Source organism: Cyanistes caeruleus, chromosome 7 (genome assembly GCF_971803275.1).
Source record: "Cyanistes caeruleus chromosome 7, bCyaCae1.hap1.1, whole genome shotgun sequence".
Taxonomy (NCBI): Eukaryota; Metazoa; Chordata; class Aves; order Passeriformes; family Paridae; genus Cyanistes; species Cyanistes caeruleus.
The window spans coordinates 13,845,881-13,865,054 of record NC_141707.1 but is presented as its reverse complement, the minus strand read 5'-3'; the positions used below and the strand labels follow the sequence as shown (position 1 = coordinate 13,865,054).

Genomic DNA, 19,174 nt, shown 5'->3' with positions numbered 1-19,174 from the left:
CAGTCTGACAGGTTGTTATTCTTCATAAAGAAAACTGATATAGTGATGATAAATTTGTCTCAGTTTAGGTGAGGGCAGGTAGTCTGTATGTACATCTGTCAGAAATCTTGCTTCCATCTCTGCAAGTAAGCCTCAAAATGTGCATTTGGGGCTCTGCCACTCGAGTGAGGGGTCTGGATGCTGCAGGTTTCCCAAGCAACTGGAGGCTGATTGTCACAAATGACTGTGCTGAATAAAGAGGTCATTTGTGGACATCATTCTGCAGAAGTGCTATTTCTGCACAGTTTTGCTGCATAGAATCATTTACACCAGCGCTAACATGCCCACTGATCACAACCCCATCATAAAATTGTGGATGCCTCCCACAAAGAGAGAACTGCATTAGCAATTTAATAATTGTATGCCTTCTGCATTCAGCAAACTTCTCTTGATATAGCTAATCAGCATTAATTTAAATGCAGGATAATTAACAGATACACTCATGAATGAGAGCTGAAATGATCCCTGAAAATGTAACCACTTGATGTCTTGTGGCATGCATTAATAGTTGGGAGTCCTAGTAAGACAGAACAGACAGACTTAGGGGAGCAGAGGCAAAATCTTATCATGGGCAGCAAAAAAAGATTTAAAAAATCCATGTGCATTTCAGAAGAGACTAGACTCAAACATTTAAGTGTTTTTCCCTTCAGCAGAAGAACAAAACAGTAAATACCACTTTTATCTTCATTTCCCATATTTTGTCTATAAATAAGCCAGCATGTTGGCATATTAACTCTCTGGATATTTGCCATCAACATACAAGTACCTCTTGGTATTGCTTCTAGACTTCACATGTGCTGACACACCAAAGCACAAACAGTCCAGAAAAATCTGTCTGCAGACTGTCAAAGCATGTCCACATGAGAGCAACAAATCTGAGTCACAGTCAATATACTCAAACTTTGTTTCACTTACTTGCCAGGCTCTTGGGACTCAAGCAGATCCCAACTTCTTTGCTCAAGTAAACACCTCCTGGAAGTCTGTGACAGTTTTTCCCCAGCAAGGAGAGTAGGTTTGCTAAAACCTTTTTTCCCCTCAAACACTCTCAAAAACTCATATAGCAGTCACTGAATCAGTGATTTGCACATGTGACAGATGCTAAGAGCACCTCAGTTACCGCAAAATACTTGGTGTACAAGATCCCATGGGAGAGGCAGATGCAGTGGGCTGAAGAGCCCCAGGAGAGGTGGCAGCTGGCTCTGTCCTGAGCCAAGAAGGCCAGGAGCAGACCCAAGCTGGCTCTGTAAGACATCACCCACATGCAAGCGCACCTGACCTGAAAACCACCCAGTGCTCTACAGCAGCACTGAGGGCAGGGGTTATGTCCCAGCTCTCAGGACTCATCAGCTCCAGGTCAGAACTGCCCCAAGGAGGCTTCTCAGCTTCTGCCTTCCAGGCTTTGGTGCTCCTCTCTCTCCCAGCGCAGGCAGAAGGAGCTCACTGCAAAAGCAGCCACAGGAACCAGAGCAGAGGTGGCCTCGCCAGCCTGGCAGGAGAAGCTCCAGCATCTGGGGAGAGACAAGCATGAGGCCACAAAACTACATAAAAGCCTCTGCTCTGGGAAAGGTGGAGTCATCTGCTTTAAAAACAAGAAATACCTCATGAAAATGAATCACGACCTTCTGTGACAAGGGAAGGTCACACGAGAACAATTGACTCAGCTGAGCTGAGCAGCCTTGCGTGCCTGGTAGGGTGAAATGAAGGGTTCCTAACACCATGCCCCCTGTGAGGGGGTTAACACATAATTTCTTTTGCTACCTTTGCATTCTACTGGCACTTCATTAAGTACAGAGAGGAAAACAAAGACACAGGACTGGTGCTGCATAGAAATAAAAATGGAAGTGACATTAAATTTGGGATCATAGCCATTCCTGTAATCTTGCTGTAAGAGCAGGATTCTTCTGTTCACTGTACTTAAGTTATGCCTCTCAGTATTATTCTCTGTGAACTTGACAGTGTTCTACACAACATGGAACCAAAGAGGAAGATGTGACATTTCATAAATATTGATGTCAAAGCTGCCTTGTTAGACAGTCACCAAGTTATAACATCCATGTTCTTAGTGACATTTTTACCTTCTGGCAAACAGTTTGTCCTTATAGTGGGTACTTCTAATATGTAATTAAGTTTATATAAACTAAGGAAGAAAATGACATACTATTTTGATTCACCTCTTAAAAATACCCCAGGGCATTTTTAAACATGAAGAATGTCCACAGTTAGGATTTTTATAAAATACTTTAATCTTTAATCTTGCACTCTGCAGCTATTCAATGATTTTGCCACTAGCAATTTCTTATTGTATCTCCTCTTTTATTCAAAGCTTACCTACTGCAATGAGTTTTTATAAAGAAACACATTAATTAAATATGTCTTGGCTTCACTAGCCTAGGAAAAGACTATTAATCATTTCACAGCACAAGAACAACATAATACCTGCTACTGCTCTCGGGCATCTCTCACAAACTGACTCCTGCCGCATGATGTAATTGCCTCCAACAACCCTGAGCACACAAAGAGGCTTTCTCTCATCAGCTATTCACTCACCTCACCTCATTGTAAAGCAGCTGATGCATTTGTAAGATGTTACGGGATATTTTTGTCCTTTTCTTACAACACTGTAACAACATCTAGTTGTCAACAACATCTAGTGAAATAAATTTGCAGTGTCCACCCTGCCACTGGACACAGGGAAAACACCTATGGCTTGAGTGGGGTGGGGCTGTCGGTCTCTTCCCACCAAATCCTCCTGAGCAGCTCCCACCAGCACTGAGAGGACTCAGCACTGAAGAGGAGATGGAGGTTTGTTATGGGCAGGGTCACTGAAAGACAGTATTTTTAAGGGGGGGAAAAAAAAAGATAACAAATTAGAACAGTTAGTGATGATTTCATATCACACAGCCAAGGCACAACTTCATTCCCAGTTTTCTAATGTCATTCCTGAGTTGGACTTCAGTCAGAATGAAAAGATGTTTCATGTGCATTTCATGGATAGTTGTCACAAGCTCCGTTAATATTTTATTGTGTGAGAAAGGTAGAAAATAAGTTGTGGCTTACAAATAAAAGAAGTAAATTATTCCTTGACCTTGACTAGATTTTTTAGAAGTTCTCCAGTATGTTGACAATATGTGCTAGGCAGCAATTATTTTCCAGGGAAAATGTTCCTTTGATCCCCTACTTGTACGTTCATTAATCATGGGACACCCTCAGATGTGCAAACTTCATATTTGACTAACATCTAAAAAATCAAAACATTTAGAGTGACTGATCATTACACATTTATTTTACCTAACACAGCTAAAGGTATTCAGATTAATGTTCAGAACTGCCTAGTGTGCTTTTGGGTGGGACTCTGGCTACTAACCTCAGTTGCTCTGTGTGGAACTGGTTATCTAAGTCTGTAAGTTTGAACTGGTTGACTTTTCTCCTCATCAAAGGTCCAATTAACTGAGCTGACACTGACTCCATTCCTCACTTTTCCGCTCTCTCGTGGTGAATCGAGGTATGCAGGAAACCACAGGTGTCCCAGGTCTTCTCTAACCCTTCTTTACCACCAATGGCCTCTGCCACACACTTCTGCCATTCAGCCTCTCTGATCCCAACTCCCTTTCCTTCTCCTGCTCAAGTTAAGTGCTCTTTCCAGCACCACAATGCTGACATGTACCTGTCCTACTGCTGTTGCATGCTACATTCAGGGGTGTATCTGATGAAGAACTTTGTAAAAATTCCCTTTCATCAACTGGCTTGCCCTGGGATTTCAGAAAGGTAAAAGCACTTTGAGGTCACAGGGAGATGTTGCCAGACAGGGCAACCTGGGAGCTGGAGCAAGGGAGCAGCTGGGACAGAGCAAAGGGAAGTGTGATCTATCAGAGCAAGGTGGGAAATGAGGCTGTGAAAGGTGTGAGTTGAATGCTCACAACTTGATTGCTTGGCTCAGACCCTCTCCTTGTCTTCTGCTGCGACTCCACCAAATCCTCTCCTCTTCCTATCCTTGGTTGTCCCTAGCTGTTTTCACCCTGGCTCAGTCACATAGCTACTGTGAAAATTTGTGGCTGGTTGATGCTAAGCCAGCGGCTAAAAGCCAGTGAGTAACAACTTCACCCTGTGGTATGTCCCTGCACAGCCACCATGAAGGGCTGAAAATCCCCTTTTAGCTGTTTGGACAGCACTACACTTTGGAAACACAGTCCTGCAGGATCTACAATATCCCTCAAGTGTTTTCTTGACAGCCCCTCCTGCCCCCTGTCCCTTCCCAAAGAGATGCTCAAGTTCTCATTTTACAAAACATGTATTTGAGACACAGTGACCTCAAACAGGTCACTTTCAAGGTTCAAGAGGCAGAACAGACAACCAAACCCACATCCCTAATCCCTAATACAAACCACAACCCACCCATCTTTCCTCTTCTGTTCAAGGCTTAGATAAATTCCCTTCACAGCTTGCAAATCAGAGGTGTAATTGATAGATTTGAGAAATATCAGTAAGCAGGGGTAATTGATACATCCCATTAAAAAAGAATGACATGTTTCTTCAGAATTAGTAAGATGTACAAACAGAGGAGCTAAAAGAGCAAAGGTTTACTTATAAAGTTAATATGAGACAGGAAGTGGTACTTTCTGTGCTTACCTTCAGCACTGTGATATTCCATGCAAAACTCTCAATTGCTTTGCTTAATTTTCTTCCTTTCAAACCTTCTTTTGTCCCAAGGTTATGGAGCTCTTCATGGAATTCCATTCCTAAAACAGATTGCCATATCACTCAATGCACAATTGATTTTTCCTGTAAAAATGATGAGTGAGCATTTTCAGTCTTGCAGGTGGGACTTCCTAGAACCTCCTCTGTGCTTTCCCCACTTCCTTTTCTTTTTTATGACTCCATCCTGGGAAAACATTTTCCAGAATAAAGGTGCTGTGTACAGTTTTGGGGCTGTGCTTCTGCTTGGTTTGTGGCTCTGCTTGCCAGTGCTGGGTTCCACACAGGCACTGGTCCCCGCACAGACACTCCTCCAGCACTTCTGCCTGCAGCCTGCACTGCTGCCAGTAGTGTGACAAAAGGCAATGGCTTGTCACTCTCCTTGAGTTGATGACTTTGCACCTTGGAAGTCTGTCTGACACATGTGGAAGATACCTGTTCAGCACAGCAAATGCAGGCTCCAATGCACATCTCCTCATTAATCTTTATCAGTCATACAGAAGAGCCCTTGTACTCCACAGTGATAAATTACATCAGAAGCACATAATTCTAATCACAGGACTGTGACTCCTGCAGCATGAAGAACAGACTTCCAACCACAGCCCTGTTGCATTTCATTGCTAGTTTCTGTGGCAAACGTCTGCAAATCTGTTGCTGGATACAAAAATTCAGGAAATCTGGGAGCAGATTAAAAATCTCCAGGTATACCAATTAGCCCATCAGTTTCACAAGATCTGCACATTGTACACATTTCTCTGAGTCTGGTGTGGATTGAGAGACAAAATGCAAAAGAGCTGCTTGTGCTCCCTTAACTTGTACCTTACAAAGGCCAAACTGGCACTAAGTAACTCCAAAGCATCTGAAGCCTATCCTGGTTGAACAAACCAAGCTCCATCTCCAGTTGCTTCATAGCTCTCCCTCCCTTAACACTTTAGGGTAAATGTCACTCACAAATTTGAGCTTCATTGAAATGACATCAAAGAAATGCCAATGGAGAGAACATGTGTGCATTGTTGGTGCAGAGCCTACTTGGCAGGCTGCTGAAGGACAGTCCAGGGCAGGCTTGTACTCAGCACAGCTCGCCCAAAGCACTCCTGGAAGATTAAAATTGGTTTTCCTTCCTGTGCACCAGCTCCAGGAGCTCAATAACACTGAGGTATTCAACCCCACACAATGCAAGATTTCTCTCTCTACTCTTTATATTCCAAAACTTCACCCACTCACAGGCTTTGCTTGTCAAGGCTAACAGAGTTCCTGCAGTACATCCTTTGGAAAACTGTCTAAATAACTGCACCCAAAGCAAGATTTCCTTGCAGGTGTGCTTCATCCCAACTGTCTCACAAACCATTTCATTTCAATTAGGAAAATAATATCTTCAAATTACTTGCTTTGTCCTGGAAAAAAATTGGAGGGCTAATGGATCTCAGCTCTACATGGGCAGCCCTGTCTTCATGCAGCATCCTTTTAGTTATTTTTCCCTCACTTCTCCATCTGCAACTTGGATACAGCACTGCTCCAGAAAGAGGGAGCCACAAGCATTTGTTAAGCTGCAGGTAGCAACACCAGTGAAAGCATTTAGCGGGGTCAGTCCTCCAAGCTGCTGCTGACCTCTGTGCATCAGGCTCAGCCTGCACATTTAAAAAAAAAAACAACAACAAAACCAGTCACACAAGAACCAGTCTGGGAGAGCCAGCAGGACCCTGAGGCATCTGGAACCTGCACTGAAACAGGCTCTGAAGCAGAGGTCTGGTGGAACACATGTTCAAAGGAAGCAGCACTGGGGTGAGGTAAAGGACAATGTCGCAGGCAATTGTACCTCTGACACCTCTTAATTCTGGGTGCTTCATCTTGCCACATTAAAAGTGTTACATAAAAATTTGCCTGGGTAACATTTGCAACAAACCAATTGGTAAATGAGCACAGGGAGGGATACCTCTCTGTTCTTTCCTCACTCTAAATCCCATGGCTTCAGAGAAGCAAGTGCTTCATTTCTCTTCTGATTGAGTTTCCTTCTACAATCAGAAATTTTAAGGCTAATAAAGCAAACAAAAATGAAAATACAAGAGGATGCAGCAGAAAACTGAACATGCTTGAAAAATTTCTCTTTTTTCAGGGGGAAGGAAGGAGAAGGGAACTACATAAAACTCTGGACATCATGGTGGCATGATACTGCATGGTATTTCCCATACACATCTCCAGCACACAGACTCCAGTGCCCAAGCAAATGCTGTGGGTTCTCTCTGCACAGACCAAGCTGGGCAGAAAGGTGGCTGATGCTGCTGAGAGTCTGCACAGTTTAGTGCAAAGTACTGTTCTTAAATTAGACCTTCTGGACACCCTCCTGGTGTCTGCACTTCATTGTTATGTTCCTTTCCTAAACCCTCTGCACACGATGAAGGCCTTGGGCAGAGGAATTTTGTGCTGCTTATGCAGATACAAAGAGCTCAAGGCATGTCACAATGATGAGGCCCCACAACCTCCAGCCAGACATGGCCATTTGCCTTTCATCCCTTTGCTACCACAATGCCAGCATGGCCAAAGAGCAAAGACTGGATTCCATCCTGCTCTTGTACCACATGAAATCAGTTAAATGATACTTTTGAAAAGGCTTCCGGTTTCTCCTAATTAAAAAGATGAACTGAAGTATTTACAAAACAGCAGTTTCATTCATTATTCACATTTAATAGAAGCAAATGGCTATACCCTGCATCACTTGCCAAATCCAAAAATGCCTATCAGAAACAATAATATTTATAATTGTTGTGGTCCTGTGGGTATAGAAACCTCATGCCTGCTCTGTGCTCAAAGGAACAACTGAGCTAGAGAATGCACTCTGTAAAGGCACCATACCTTCTCACCCCCCTCTTTTTAATGCTTTTTTGGTTCATTTGACTAATTTAAATGCTGTCAGACAGTTCAGAGCTGTAGAGCAGATGGAGAAACAACTTCTAAGGTGAAAGCTGAGTATTTTTGTCTGATCCCACACCTGCATTTCTACTGGAAGATGAGCCTTCAGGAGGGTAGAGCATGCCAGAGAAAGACCAGAATGCTCACTTACATCCAGGTGAAAAAATGCTACATTAGCCACAAACTCTAAGTAAATTATGGCACGTTATTTCCCACCTTCCACCCAGAACTGCTCAGTATAGATGGATTACCTGCTTTCTGGCACTGAACAATCTTGTCGTGAGTGGTGTCTGCCGTCTCAATAAGAACCCTGCTCTCTTGAATCATCTGTCAAAAAAAAAAAAAAAAAAAAAAAGAAAAAAAAAAAGAAGAAAAAATTAGCATTACAAGGGTTTCCTGCAATATCTAACACACAGAAAGTACATAGCTTGAAACTAGAGAGGAGGTTTGCCCTGAGAGCAATATGATAAAAATTGGATCCTTCCTTCCTGTGGGGGGCTCCCAGATCTGTATCAAGCTAAGTATTAGTTGCTCTGAAAATGTTTTGTTCCAAAAGTTAATGAACAGCTGCTTTACAACTGTGAGACACCAATGCAACCAATATGAAGGAAACACAAGTGATTTAAGAAGAAAACAGACTTAGCAGACAAACTTCATTCTATGTTCAGCAAAGCCCTTTCTAACTGTTATTTTATTAAAAGGAGAAGTTAGTCCTCAGCATAGGTGGTTATTAAAAATGTTATCAAGTGATGAATAGAGCTAATTTCCAGAGGTATTTAAACCTGGATTTTATTCTATACAACAGCTCAGACACTTATAGTAGTTCTTGAATTTCTCCTCTGAGAAATTAAAATCCAAATCCTATCTTCATTATTTCTGTTGAAGTTTACTAGAAAATACAACAACACAAAAATACAAACCAAAACAAAACAAAAAATCCACCTAAAACCAACCAACCAAACCAAAAGCAGTAGTTTCAACAAGCCTACTCACAAGTTTCAAGAGACCTCCCTTAGACATCTTCCTATAATAGCCCATTTACAGCAAACAAAGGGTCCATTACCTGACAGGTTCCTGAGCCTCCCTACATACAAATACTATTCTCCTTTGATGATAACTAACCTCCAAAACCTCTCAGAAGCCCAGGCAAGAAAGAATATTGTTCCATTGTTCTCTTTTGTGAAATTGCAAAAGGTGGTATATACCTCTGTTAGGGAAGGCAAGAACATGCTGTATAACAAACTGTGCCTGACAATAACCTCACTGTCCCGGGATGTTCACCACAAACCTCAATCAAACAGCACCAAAGCAGTGCCAGTTAGAAATGCAGGAAACTGAAGAGTGACTGCCTAATGCTACACCCTGAGAGTACAGATGTCACCACCTGAAAGCTTTGCCAAAACACTGCAACTGCTAAAAGCCTCCCTACTTTCAAGTACACTAAATATGAAAATCCAAGTAGTAGACTTCGATGATTTTAGTGGAAGACAGCATAACAGTAATAAATTAACACTTGCAAATTAGCACATCTTATACTGTTTTAATTAGACAGAAGGAAGAGAGACGCTTCCTCTTGTCACACTCAAACTTCTAAATTCTGGAGGAATTTAGATCCAAATTTTGCTCCTCATCCCATCTTTATTTCTAATTAAATGTAGTAAGGCTGTATTTAATAAAAATACTTATGCCTTTCCTTTGATATAAAGAACAACACATGGAAAACAAAATCCATTATCAGCTTCACAGGCAGAGTGAAAAAAGCCTGATCTACCTAGAAAGTGGAAAATTGTTTTTTAGCAGAACTTACCCAGTGGATATGCCTGAGATTTAAATTACTTTCGATAGTGTCCTTTGCCTTTCATTCTTATTACTTACTCGTTCATGCATCACATTGATTCTTTTCCACTTTGATATTTTCACTTGTCATCTAGACACACCCAGTCTCTGGCTTTTCTGTACCCCAGCACATTATCCTTTGTGCTGAAGGAGCCATTCCGCTGACAGCTACAAATGCTGAAGGTTGCTCTGAGCAGCGAAGACAGTCCCAAAAATCCTGCAAGTCACTGAAGAGGCAGCCAGAGGCCAAACGTGCACATGCAGAGCTGGGGCCCGTCAGGCAGTGCCTGCACTGCCCAGCCCAGCCAGGTGATCCCAGCATCTCTGTGGCTCCTGCACCCCACTTAACCAGCACCCTGGGCTTGGGTCCCCACTGCGTCTGTGCCCACACTTCCTACCCAGCAGCAAGGTTTGCCCCGTGAGGTCAGCTGCAGCTAAACTGGCCCAGGACATCCAACGTGTCAGACTCTCCTGTGCTCAGATCCCTCAAGCAGAACATGACTTGGGAGGTTTATATATACACATACATACATACATATATATATTTATACAGCCACAGGAAATTATCCCACCATGCACACAAAAAAGCAGGCTTGAGAATCATGCAGCTACTGGACCCACTCCCAGGAGTTTTTGGTATGCCTGTTTAAAGATTCTCAGACATGAAGGTATTGCATCCATTTTTTAAGAGCAAACTAGCACTAGGATGTCAATTTTCCCTTACTGCAGAGCAGGTAGAGCAACCCTCCATTCCTTTGATGCTGACATCAAAGTCTCACTGCTCTCAGCTCAGCAAGAACAAACAATTAAAACCAGATCATCTAGCAGAATTTAACCTGTTCCCATCTTCTTGCTCAGCAGTAATCTTGACAAAAATAAGCAGCTTTTGTTCCATGACAAATCCTGAGAGTGGTTTCAGAGTTCCTCAGCTCAGTGACTGAGGTTAAGGGACAACCTCAGTTCATCACCTGGCATGCTCCCTCACATGTTCTTCTAGGAAATAATGCACTAGACAGAAATAATGGGACCCAAGCCAGTTATGAGATATGATTTTAGCTGGCCTGTGACACCTTTACCACCTCTGATAACACAGTGTGCAGGACCCTACATGACAGGCCAGACTCTGCCCCCAACAAGAGCTGCATGTGTAGTTTCGGGGGGCACGAGGTCCTGCTTCCTAATGCTGCTGTAAAAGACGGCAACAACAGGATAGGGCAAGGACAAAGCCTGGGTGTTCACTGGGAAGAGACTGATTCAAACAGACAAGAGTACACAGGCAAGTAACTGCTATCCGGGAATAAAGTTACAGCATAGGGTCATGGTATTTAGATACACTTTTTCTTTTCTTGTCACTAGTTTTGAAATGAGACCATGATGTCCCAGTCTGAATCATTCCCTGCTTTTCCAGCTGCCATCATATCTGAAACCCTGCTCGAGGATGTCACCTACTTCTTCTAGAAGTGACAAGGACCAGAATCCCTAAAAACACAACGTGGAAGGCTATGAGATTTTCTGCTGGGAAGGTAAACCCATAAATCACAGCACAGCCTGAGATTTTCAAGCCCACTTTTGTAAGTAATATATCAAAACCCACCAGCCTATCTCAAAAGTGAAGACTGAGCTTTCTGATGTTTGCATCACAATTTTCCATGCACCTTTCCTCTGCTCAGATCTGCACTGAGCAGCCCTCCAGGCAGCTGTATAGTCCCAGCCATCTGGCTGGAGCCCATCAGGATGCTGTTTTAATGTCAGCTCCCAAAGGGCAGCTTGCTTCCATGAGTGACTCCTGCAGAGCAGGAGATGTCCTGCTCCCTCAGGACTCCTGTGTTCCACCAGAGTGTGTTAACTCCTCAATGCTGAGCTGCAAGGGATTAAGGTCCAAGTGACATTTACTGAAAAGCAACCTTTAGAGGATGGCTGTTGGTATCTGGGTCCACTCGGAGGGAGGAAATTTTTACCAGCTGCTGAAGCTGGAAGGATTTCTTGGGACAACTTGCATTTCCCATGTCAGAAAGAAAGCGATAAACTTTACTGACAGATGTGTTTAACATAAGCGGAGGGGTGAGGGGGAAACTGGACAAAAACAAGAATGAAAGCACACGAAACCCAATTCCAGTATAGAGAAGAAGTATAAACTTGATTCTTATCAATCCACCTAAAGCTCTCTGCAACAATCACAGTGGATTCTCAAAAAAAAAAGCATTGAAGCAGGAGGTGGCCCAAACCCAGGAGTTCTCACCTTACCCAGTATATGAGACCCAGAAAGTAAAACAGACCAAGGGTTGAAAACACAACTGACCTGTCTCACTTCAGTGTCTAAGAATAGCATGGAATATCAAATTTAAAATCCCAGTGCTTCACACAAAGAACAATGTTTTACTTTGTCACTTCTGTTAAACTAAATAAATTTTAAGTGAAATTTAAAATATCTTAATACTGATGGCATCATATTACTCACATGAAATTAACAGTGCTATTTATTGCCTGTACTAAGGGCAGTTTAATCACAGGATCAGTACAAACTGAACAAAAGAATGTTCTTTTTACTTTAATGAACTCTTGTGCTAAAGACCAATTTCTTCTTTTCATTGTGAATTATTCTATAAACTGAAAAGGAGAGAGGAAATTAACACAGCAGTCTCACCAAAAAAAAAAAAAAAGACAAAAAAAGAGAGGAAAAGCTCCTGGTGGCAAATTAAAGTACTGCTCCTGCTGGAAAGATAAACGAGAAAAAAGGGACAATTCAAGGAAATCTCTCACAAATATTCCAAAGTTTAGAACAGAAATTGATTGAACATCAGGCTAAAAGGAAGCTTTCTCTTAAGTGTCTCCTCATGGACATTATCCCAATCTTCTCTGCCTTTCATTGACAATGAAGAGTTTTGCCCGGTTACAAAAACAAAACCACAAAAAAACCTCAAAAACAATCCAGACCCATCATTAATCAAAAATATGAGGTTACAAAAACAAGCCAATTCAAAAAACAGCTGAAGAGCAAACTGAGCTCATGAAAATTTGAAGATAATTCCCTTTAGCATTGAGTATTTCTTGTACGCACCTGGGACAAGAAATAACCAGGCCATCAATTGTGTGTCAGCAAGTTTTGCAAGAAAAGGAAGATGGGTATGCAGTGCCAGGACATAGGAAGGAATGCCGTGGCCACCATTCTATCCCTCACCTTGTCTCTGTCCCAGTATAGCTCAGGCCAGAATTCAGTATCTGAGTCTTTTCCAGCATCAGAAACAGCCATCAAGGATGGTTACATGAGTTGGAGACATCTGAAATACCTTTCTGGCACAAACTGGAGAAGAAACTGCATAAAATTCACCTTGAATTGCAACTTCACGTTTTCAGTTAGAAATATTTCTGGGAGAATATGGAATCATTGTGGCAGAATGTGATCTGTGAAGATCAATCCTCTACAGAACAAGAGGAGTAATGGAAGAAGAAGAGAGAGAGAGAGAGAGGTCAGTTTTCTATATGCTTATGCTAAAACAGCCTGAAGTACCCAACTGGAACTTCCTTCTCTAAGGGAAGTTCTGATTTGACTCTTTTTCTGGTGCTGTTCTAGAAGTGACTAATGGACATAGACAACAGAGCAAGAAACTTTGAGAGCAGTGGGTGAGAGAATTGTAAGAAGCACAGAAAGAAATGGGACTTTCATTAATAAGAAGTGGAAAAATAAACTGACTTTCCCAGTCTATGTCCAATTTTGGATGGAAAATTATTTAAAACAAATACAAGTGCAAGACAATGTCCATGGGCTGGACTGTGTTTGACGTCAGCACATTATGACATTTCTTTGGCAGAGGATGCTCTGCAATATCCCTTGTCTTCAGCTGCTTAGAGAATTGTGAAAAATGTTCCTCTGGGGATGACTTGATCCCAGCTGAGGTATGAATTTCAGTGAAAAAGCTCACAAAAATCTACTTAGTCATTTTGCATTTACATAATAACTGGGGAAAAGGACTTGATTCTTGGTAATGCAGTCATGCCTGCACCAAGACAAGCCCAAAAAGACTGCACATGAAAGAACACCAGACAAAGAGAAGCTCACCTTACACACACTTCAGCAGACCTCTGCTGGCACGTGTGGGCCGATAGCCATGTCAACAAAATCACTGCCATTAAACAGCTCTACTTATTTCCCAGCAACCTCACAGATGCTTCTTCTCTTCTCAAAAATCCCCAATCTACCTCCATGTTAGCCAAGATGTTCTTAACTACCCTGCCATCTCTCAGCAGTACCTGTAGCCACCCTGTCCTTCCATGTCTGCTTCCACATAGCAAGATCAGGCCTGTACACAGAGAAAAACATTTATGCCAACATGAGTTTGTATTACAAATAGCTTCATTCTTCAATCCTTTTTACACTTCTTTTTACTTACAATTTGAAAAGACATAGATAACTTGGACTTCTCATATTTCTTAGAAAAATTTCTGTATGCACATGAACCAGGAGATTGGGTAAAAGCAAGAACATTTATTATCACTTGTTTATTGCCTTTGATTTTCAAATTATTCAATCATTTGATCTTGGAGGAAAATAACGTTTAACCAATAGCTGAAGTGCAAAGTGCACAAGTGTTCCTGAGTTCATGCATACTTGCACCACCACATGAATCTATCATGCAGACACAGTAACCACAATCTGTTTCCAAACAATTCTCAACCAAAAAAAAAAAATAAATCCTAACTTCACAGGATTACTGTTTGCAATGAATAATTCAACCATCTGTCAGGTCCAGCTGGGCCCCATTCCCTCTCTTCATATGGAGTAACTCCTTTTTTAAGGTGTGATCAAAGAACACCAGCATTAATTTGACAGGTTGTGAGGCACACTGCATGTGCTGCCCACCTGAGCAACCACTGACAAGGGGGAGCACACAGGTAGAGAAGCAGAGTGAGAGCCCTAACTCACAGGAAAGGAAAGCTCTGAAGAGCAACTTCAAAAGTGACAGGGTACACTATCCTAGGAGGTGTGTGTGGGAAGCAATGACAGCGTGATCAGAATCCATTCATCATGCTCTATGTATGGAATCAACTAAAGCTGTAAATTGAAATTAGCCATTCTACACTGTATTTCTGATCATTGACACACTTTTCAAAAACGTCTGTGTATTGCCAATAGTCCATCTCATTTTCTTGGTTTTGGCAAATCCTATTCCCCCTGCTCTCCTCTGCAGAAACTCCGATACAACCCAGTATTTTCAATGAAGCCTCTTCCTATATGAGACGTGGCCAACAGTGCAGCTCCACTAAACTGCTGCAATGCCACCATAAAATGAGAAACACAGTCCTGACAAATTGCTCCGGTTCCTTAAACAAAGCACATTAAATTTTATTCTAATAAGGTCTCTCTCAAAAGAAGATATTTAAAGCAGCGCACAATAGTAAAATTAATTTCCCAGGAAATAAAACAAACTGCACAAACGGGTCTTTGTCTATCTCACAGCTGACAAAGGCTGAGCAGGAGGGAACAGACAGTTAATTGTTTTCCAGATCATTGTGGCAGGTTTCTGAGCATTCACACCTCCATTTCCCTGGACCCTCAGCCCTGTTTATGCCCCATTAAGCACACGGGCAGAGTCTATTTTACTACTTGCTGTGGTAAAATAAAAAGGTATATACCATTGGCAATTTTCTGTAAGGGGAAAAATTCTAACACACTAGGGCTGTTTTTATCAGAAATTATTTTCAAAGCAGGCTTTTTAAAGAATGTGGCACATGTCGTGTTTGCAGAAGTGGTGAGGAAGTGTTTGGCCAGTACTCAAGTTCCCTGTGCTGTGGGGCCCAGTGAGTGAAGCAGAACTGCAGTCCCACTATGAGATTTAGGGTCAAACATTTTTCCATTTTACTGTAAAAGGAATTAAGAATTATAGCCTGTTCATACAAGTGACAAGCAAATACAAACAGATTTAATTTTATGCATTTAAAAATGCTCTTAGGCCTTTTAATTCAAAAAGTGCTTTGAAGTAAAGACACATGCAGCAAGCATTGTGGATCCAGTTCCTTGAAGCCATTATATTTATCAACAATATAAAAGGCTGAACAGTAGTTATCTTGAATTAAAATCAATAAATAAGCTAAAATATTTTATATTGCTTTCCAACAGCATCTCCTTGCACAGCTCTCATTTGCACAAAAAAAGTATCTAAAATAAATATACCCTGGATTTTATGAAGTCATTATACAGCAAGGAGAATCCACTTGTCAACATTCAAAATGCAAACCTCTTCCCATACTGTGATTTTCAAGTATCAAGATTAATAGAGACAGTTCATTTATTCAAACGTAGAAAAGGTGAAAGAGATTTCAATATTCTGCTGCTGGCATTGTCTCAAAAGGCAAACATCCAAAATACAGCAAAACCACTTATTAAATCCAGCTTTTTTTTTTTTTCCAGAGGCGAATAGTTTTAGCAAAGTAAGAGGCATTCACAGCCAAAGTGGGAAAAAAAAAATAGTATCATGTTCTTCTTAACAGAATTATATCTCAAGTCAATCCTTATGTAGGCAAGGCACAACTCCTTTCTCTGTCTCTCTGATTTTAAACCATTTACACGCTCTCTTGACATTCAAGTTACATCTTCCCCCACTGGAGACAAATGTGAGAACAACCATTATTTAAAACAGTTATACAAGTGTTTCTGCCTACATCCAAAAGAGGCCTTTCACCTATTTAAATTGAAAAACTGTTTCCAAAGTACAAGGAGGCCTTGAAAAGTCCCATGTGTACTCTTCAGTATATAATTACAAAGATAAGAGATGACACATTCATTTTGGTAAAACTCCATTAAGCAGGCCTCCAAAGACAGAAAAATCTCTTATTTATGTGCTATTTGCTCCTTCAGAAAGACATGGGACCATGTAACAAATCTACCCCAGAAAGGTTCCATCTAAAATAAGGCAATCAACTGGATTTGCAAATCCTTGTTCTGGTATTGTTACAGCTGGCATTTTATTACCATAATTTAATCACTTCCAAGTAATAGAAACTACTCTGGAAGGAACCTGGGGGTTATTTCAGACTACTTTTAGTATTCCTGTTTTAATCAACATCAGTGACTTCCCCCACCCTACAAGCTGATTTTCCCCTGAAAAGTGTGCTATAAAGGCAAAATTGAGATGGGAAGGAGGTGGGCATTTGGCACATTGTACAGCTGGTCAAAGCTGCGATCACCCTTTGCAACACATCAGGGTCTCTGGAAGCAATTGCATACTCCCAGATTGTTCACCGTTATATTCCTTATGAACTCAAGTTGCAGAAAAACCTGCTGTCCTCTGAACATGAGTCGTGATTCAGTCTGGCTGCCACAGTGCAGTGTTTAAGTCAGGCTTGGCAGAACTGTGCATCCTGCTATCGGTTGCTGCAGACCGCCACAAAAGTCGGGAAGCAGCGGGGCACCCCCATGGCCCAAGAGGCACAGTGTGACAGCAACTTCTGCTGCTGGAAGCCATGCACAGCTGTTGGCTCAGTCACCCACAGCAGTGACATATGTCATACAATGAGCAGCAGCACTCATCTGGAACGATTCCAGTTCATGTCTCTACATTTGTGTAAGCATTCCGGTACCACACTGACCTCTCCTTCCCCAGGCAAGAAGAAGGTGAGCATTTTAACCTTCTCTACCAACTCTGCCATGTCCACCCCAAGAGCAACACTTCATCTGACAGGGGCAGGGGCAGTGTTTAACAGGGCTGCTGCAAAGCATAGGGACAGGGAGAGCTCAGCTTTGCCTGGGAACTCCCATGCTGCAGCTCCCTACCTACTGTCCTTGTGCCCTGCTGCGGGGAGGCCAGCAAAGGGCAGCACACAAATCTTGCTGCTTCCCAAGGACAAGGACTAACAGTGCCAGGCTGAATTGCCACTAGTTTTGCAAATAAAGTCCTCTTCAAATGTCAACCTGCGCTAGCCACGACCGTGTTTAAAATAGGAAACAACAACAAAAAGCCCAGTGTGGCATTGTGGTGATTTTCAAGGGCAACTTTGCAGAGCCCGAGTCATTTGAAGAGCCTTGTTTATTTAACTGGAACATTTGGGCGTGTGAAAGCCAGTGGGCACAGCCTGTCCCACTCCCAACAGCGGGGAAAGGCAGAGGTAGCAGTGTGAAGCGCTTACCAGGTCATATGCTGCCAGCACCTTTTTCTGCACATCGGGCACGGTCCCCAGAGGCTCCAGGTAAGGAAAGGTGTCCTTCATGCAAAGGGCCACCGAGGGCGTGTTGTCGCTGCTCACGAGGCGCGAGGACAGGGTCAGGATGCACTGCTTGAGGCTGGAGATGGGCGGCAGCCCACACAGCTCCTTCACCGACACCATGGCGTTCTGGGGAAGCAACACGAACACCTCAGCACGTGTGGCCACTCACCACTCAGTCCCCCCTGCCTGCCATTGCCTTGACAGCTCTTTCTTCTTCTCCCCTCTGATGGGAGGCAGTGTTATCCTGCTGTTCACCATCCCCGAGCCCTCCATGGACCACGGGATTCCATCTCCCACAGGAATTCCCTGCTAGTCCCATTCTCTGTCCCAAAGCCTACTGCCAGCTCCAGCTTTCTCCCAGGCTCAGGCATCCCAGCTGCTAGCTCTTCAGCTACTTTGTATTGCAATTCCAGCCCTAACAGGGACAAGTTCTGGTCCCCAGAATATTAAACCACCAGCTTAAAATATTATTTCTCTTCCCAACTGCTTAGACTCCAGTCACTTTTGATGCTCTAATCACTTTGTTCTCCCATCATTATCATCTTCCAAGAACAAGTTTGACAGACCTTGCATTTCCCATGGGAAAGGCAAGCAGGCAAAACTCACTTTGTTTTCAGCCTTACATTATCACATCATAAAGAAATACAAACACTCTTTCCCCTTCATAGGTCACATGTAAGAAAATCAATACCGGATATACAGGTCAAACCAAACTGACATGCCAGGACTTATTTATCAGGTCAGAGGACATACAGCTGACATGCACCCATCATTTAGCTTCTTGAGTTGTACAAGGCGTGACCAAGATGCACAAATCCCAAGGAAGAGTATTGTAACAACCCATACCTTGCAAATGTTCCTCCCACAACTTGCTGTAAAAAAAACAATAATCAGACAATGCCTGGCTAAGTTCTTTTCTCATTAATTAAATATGAGCGCATGCAGTTAAATCCAAAATTGTGTCTTTACACAGCATTCCCCAGAACGTGATCTTTTACTGAACTTTTGCTAGGAAGGCACATTAATACTGTTCCTGAGTCAAATTCAGAGTATTTTCATTTATGTAGTTCATATATAGTGCCTGACCTAGACAGAAGGTGGAGTCAGCAGTTCAAACTAGTTAGTTTCAAGGCATGAAGGAAAAGAAAGGCTGGGAAGAGTTTCCCATTCTTAAAAATATGCTGAGACTATTCCTTTGAGAGTGATTTAAAGCTTATGTCATTCGGTAAACTTTTCCAGCTGTCAACATTTCATTTACTTTAGACTCCATCCAGAAGAGTGGGGTCAGTGAAGTGCTGCGCATTTTTCTCCTGTTTTTGAGACAAAAATGAACTGTTTCTGTATCTTTACCAAGGAGATAGCTACAGCTGATTCCAGCTATTTATTAAGAAAACCCTCATTATTTAATGCTACTCAGTTTTGTTTCTAGGCAGTGCCTGAAGCTCTGAACTGAGCTGTCCTTTAATCAACCTCCAGTTGCTCCCACCACAGAAGAGAACGT

At 42.3% G+C, this 19,174-nt stretch overlaps 1 protein-coding gene across 1 annotated transcript in view; it reads right to left on the bottom strand.

Moving 5' to 3' along the window:
• The window catches only part of PLCL1 (phospholipase C like 1 (inactive)), a 179,502-nt gene that overhangs the window by 17,488 nt on the left and 142,840 nt on the right, over positions 1 to 19,174 (bottom strand). The window contains exons 3-5 of the mRNA XM_086897064.1: positions 17,596 to 17,799; positions 7,890 to 7,965; positions 4,666 to 4,775 (exon numbers count right to left, since the gene is read on the bottom strand). Of these exons, the coding sequence (XP_086753190.1) occupies positions 4,666 to 4,775; positions 7,890 to 7,965; positions 17,596 to 17,799 (390 nt within the window). The remainder of the gene's footprint in view (positions 1 to 4,665; positions 4,776 to 7,889; positions 7,966 to 17,595; positions 17,800 to 19,174) is intronic.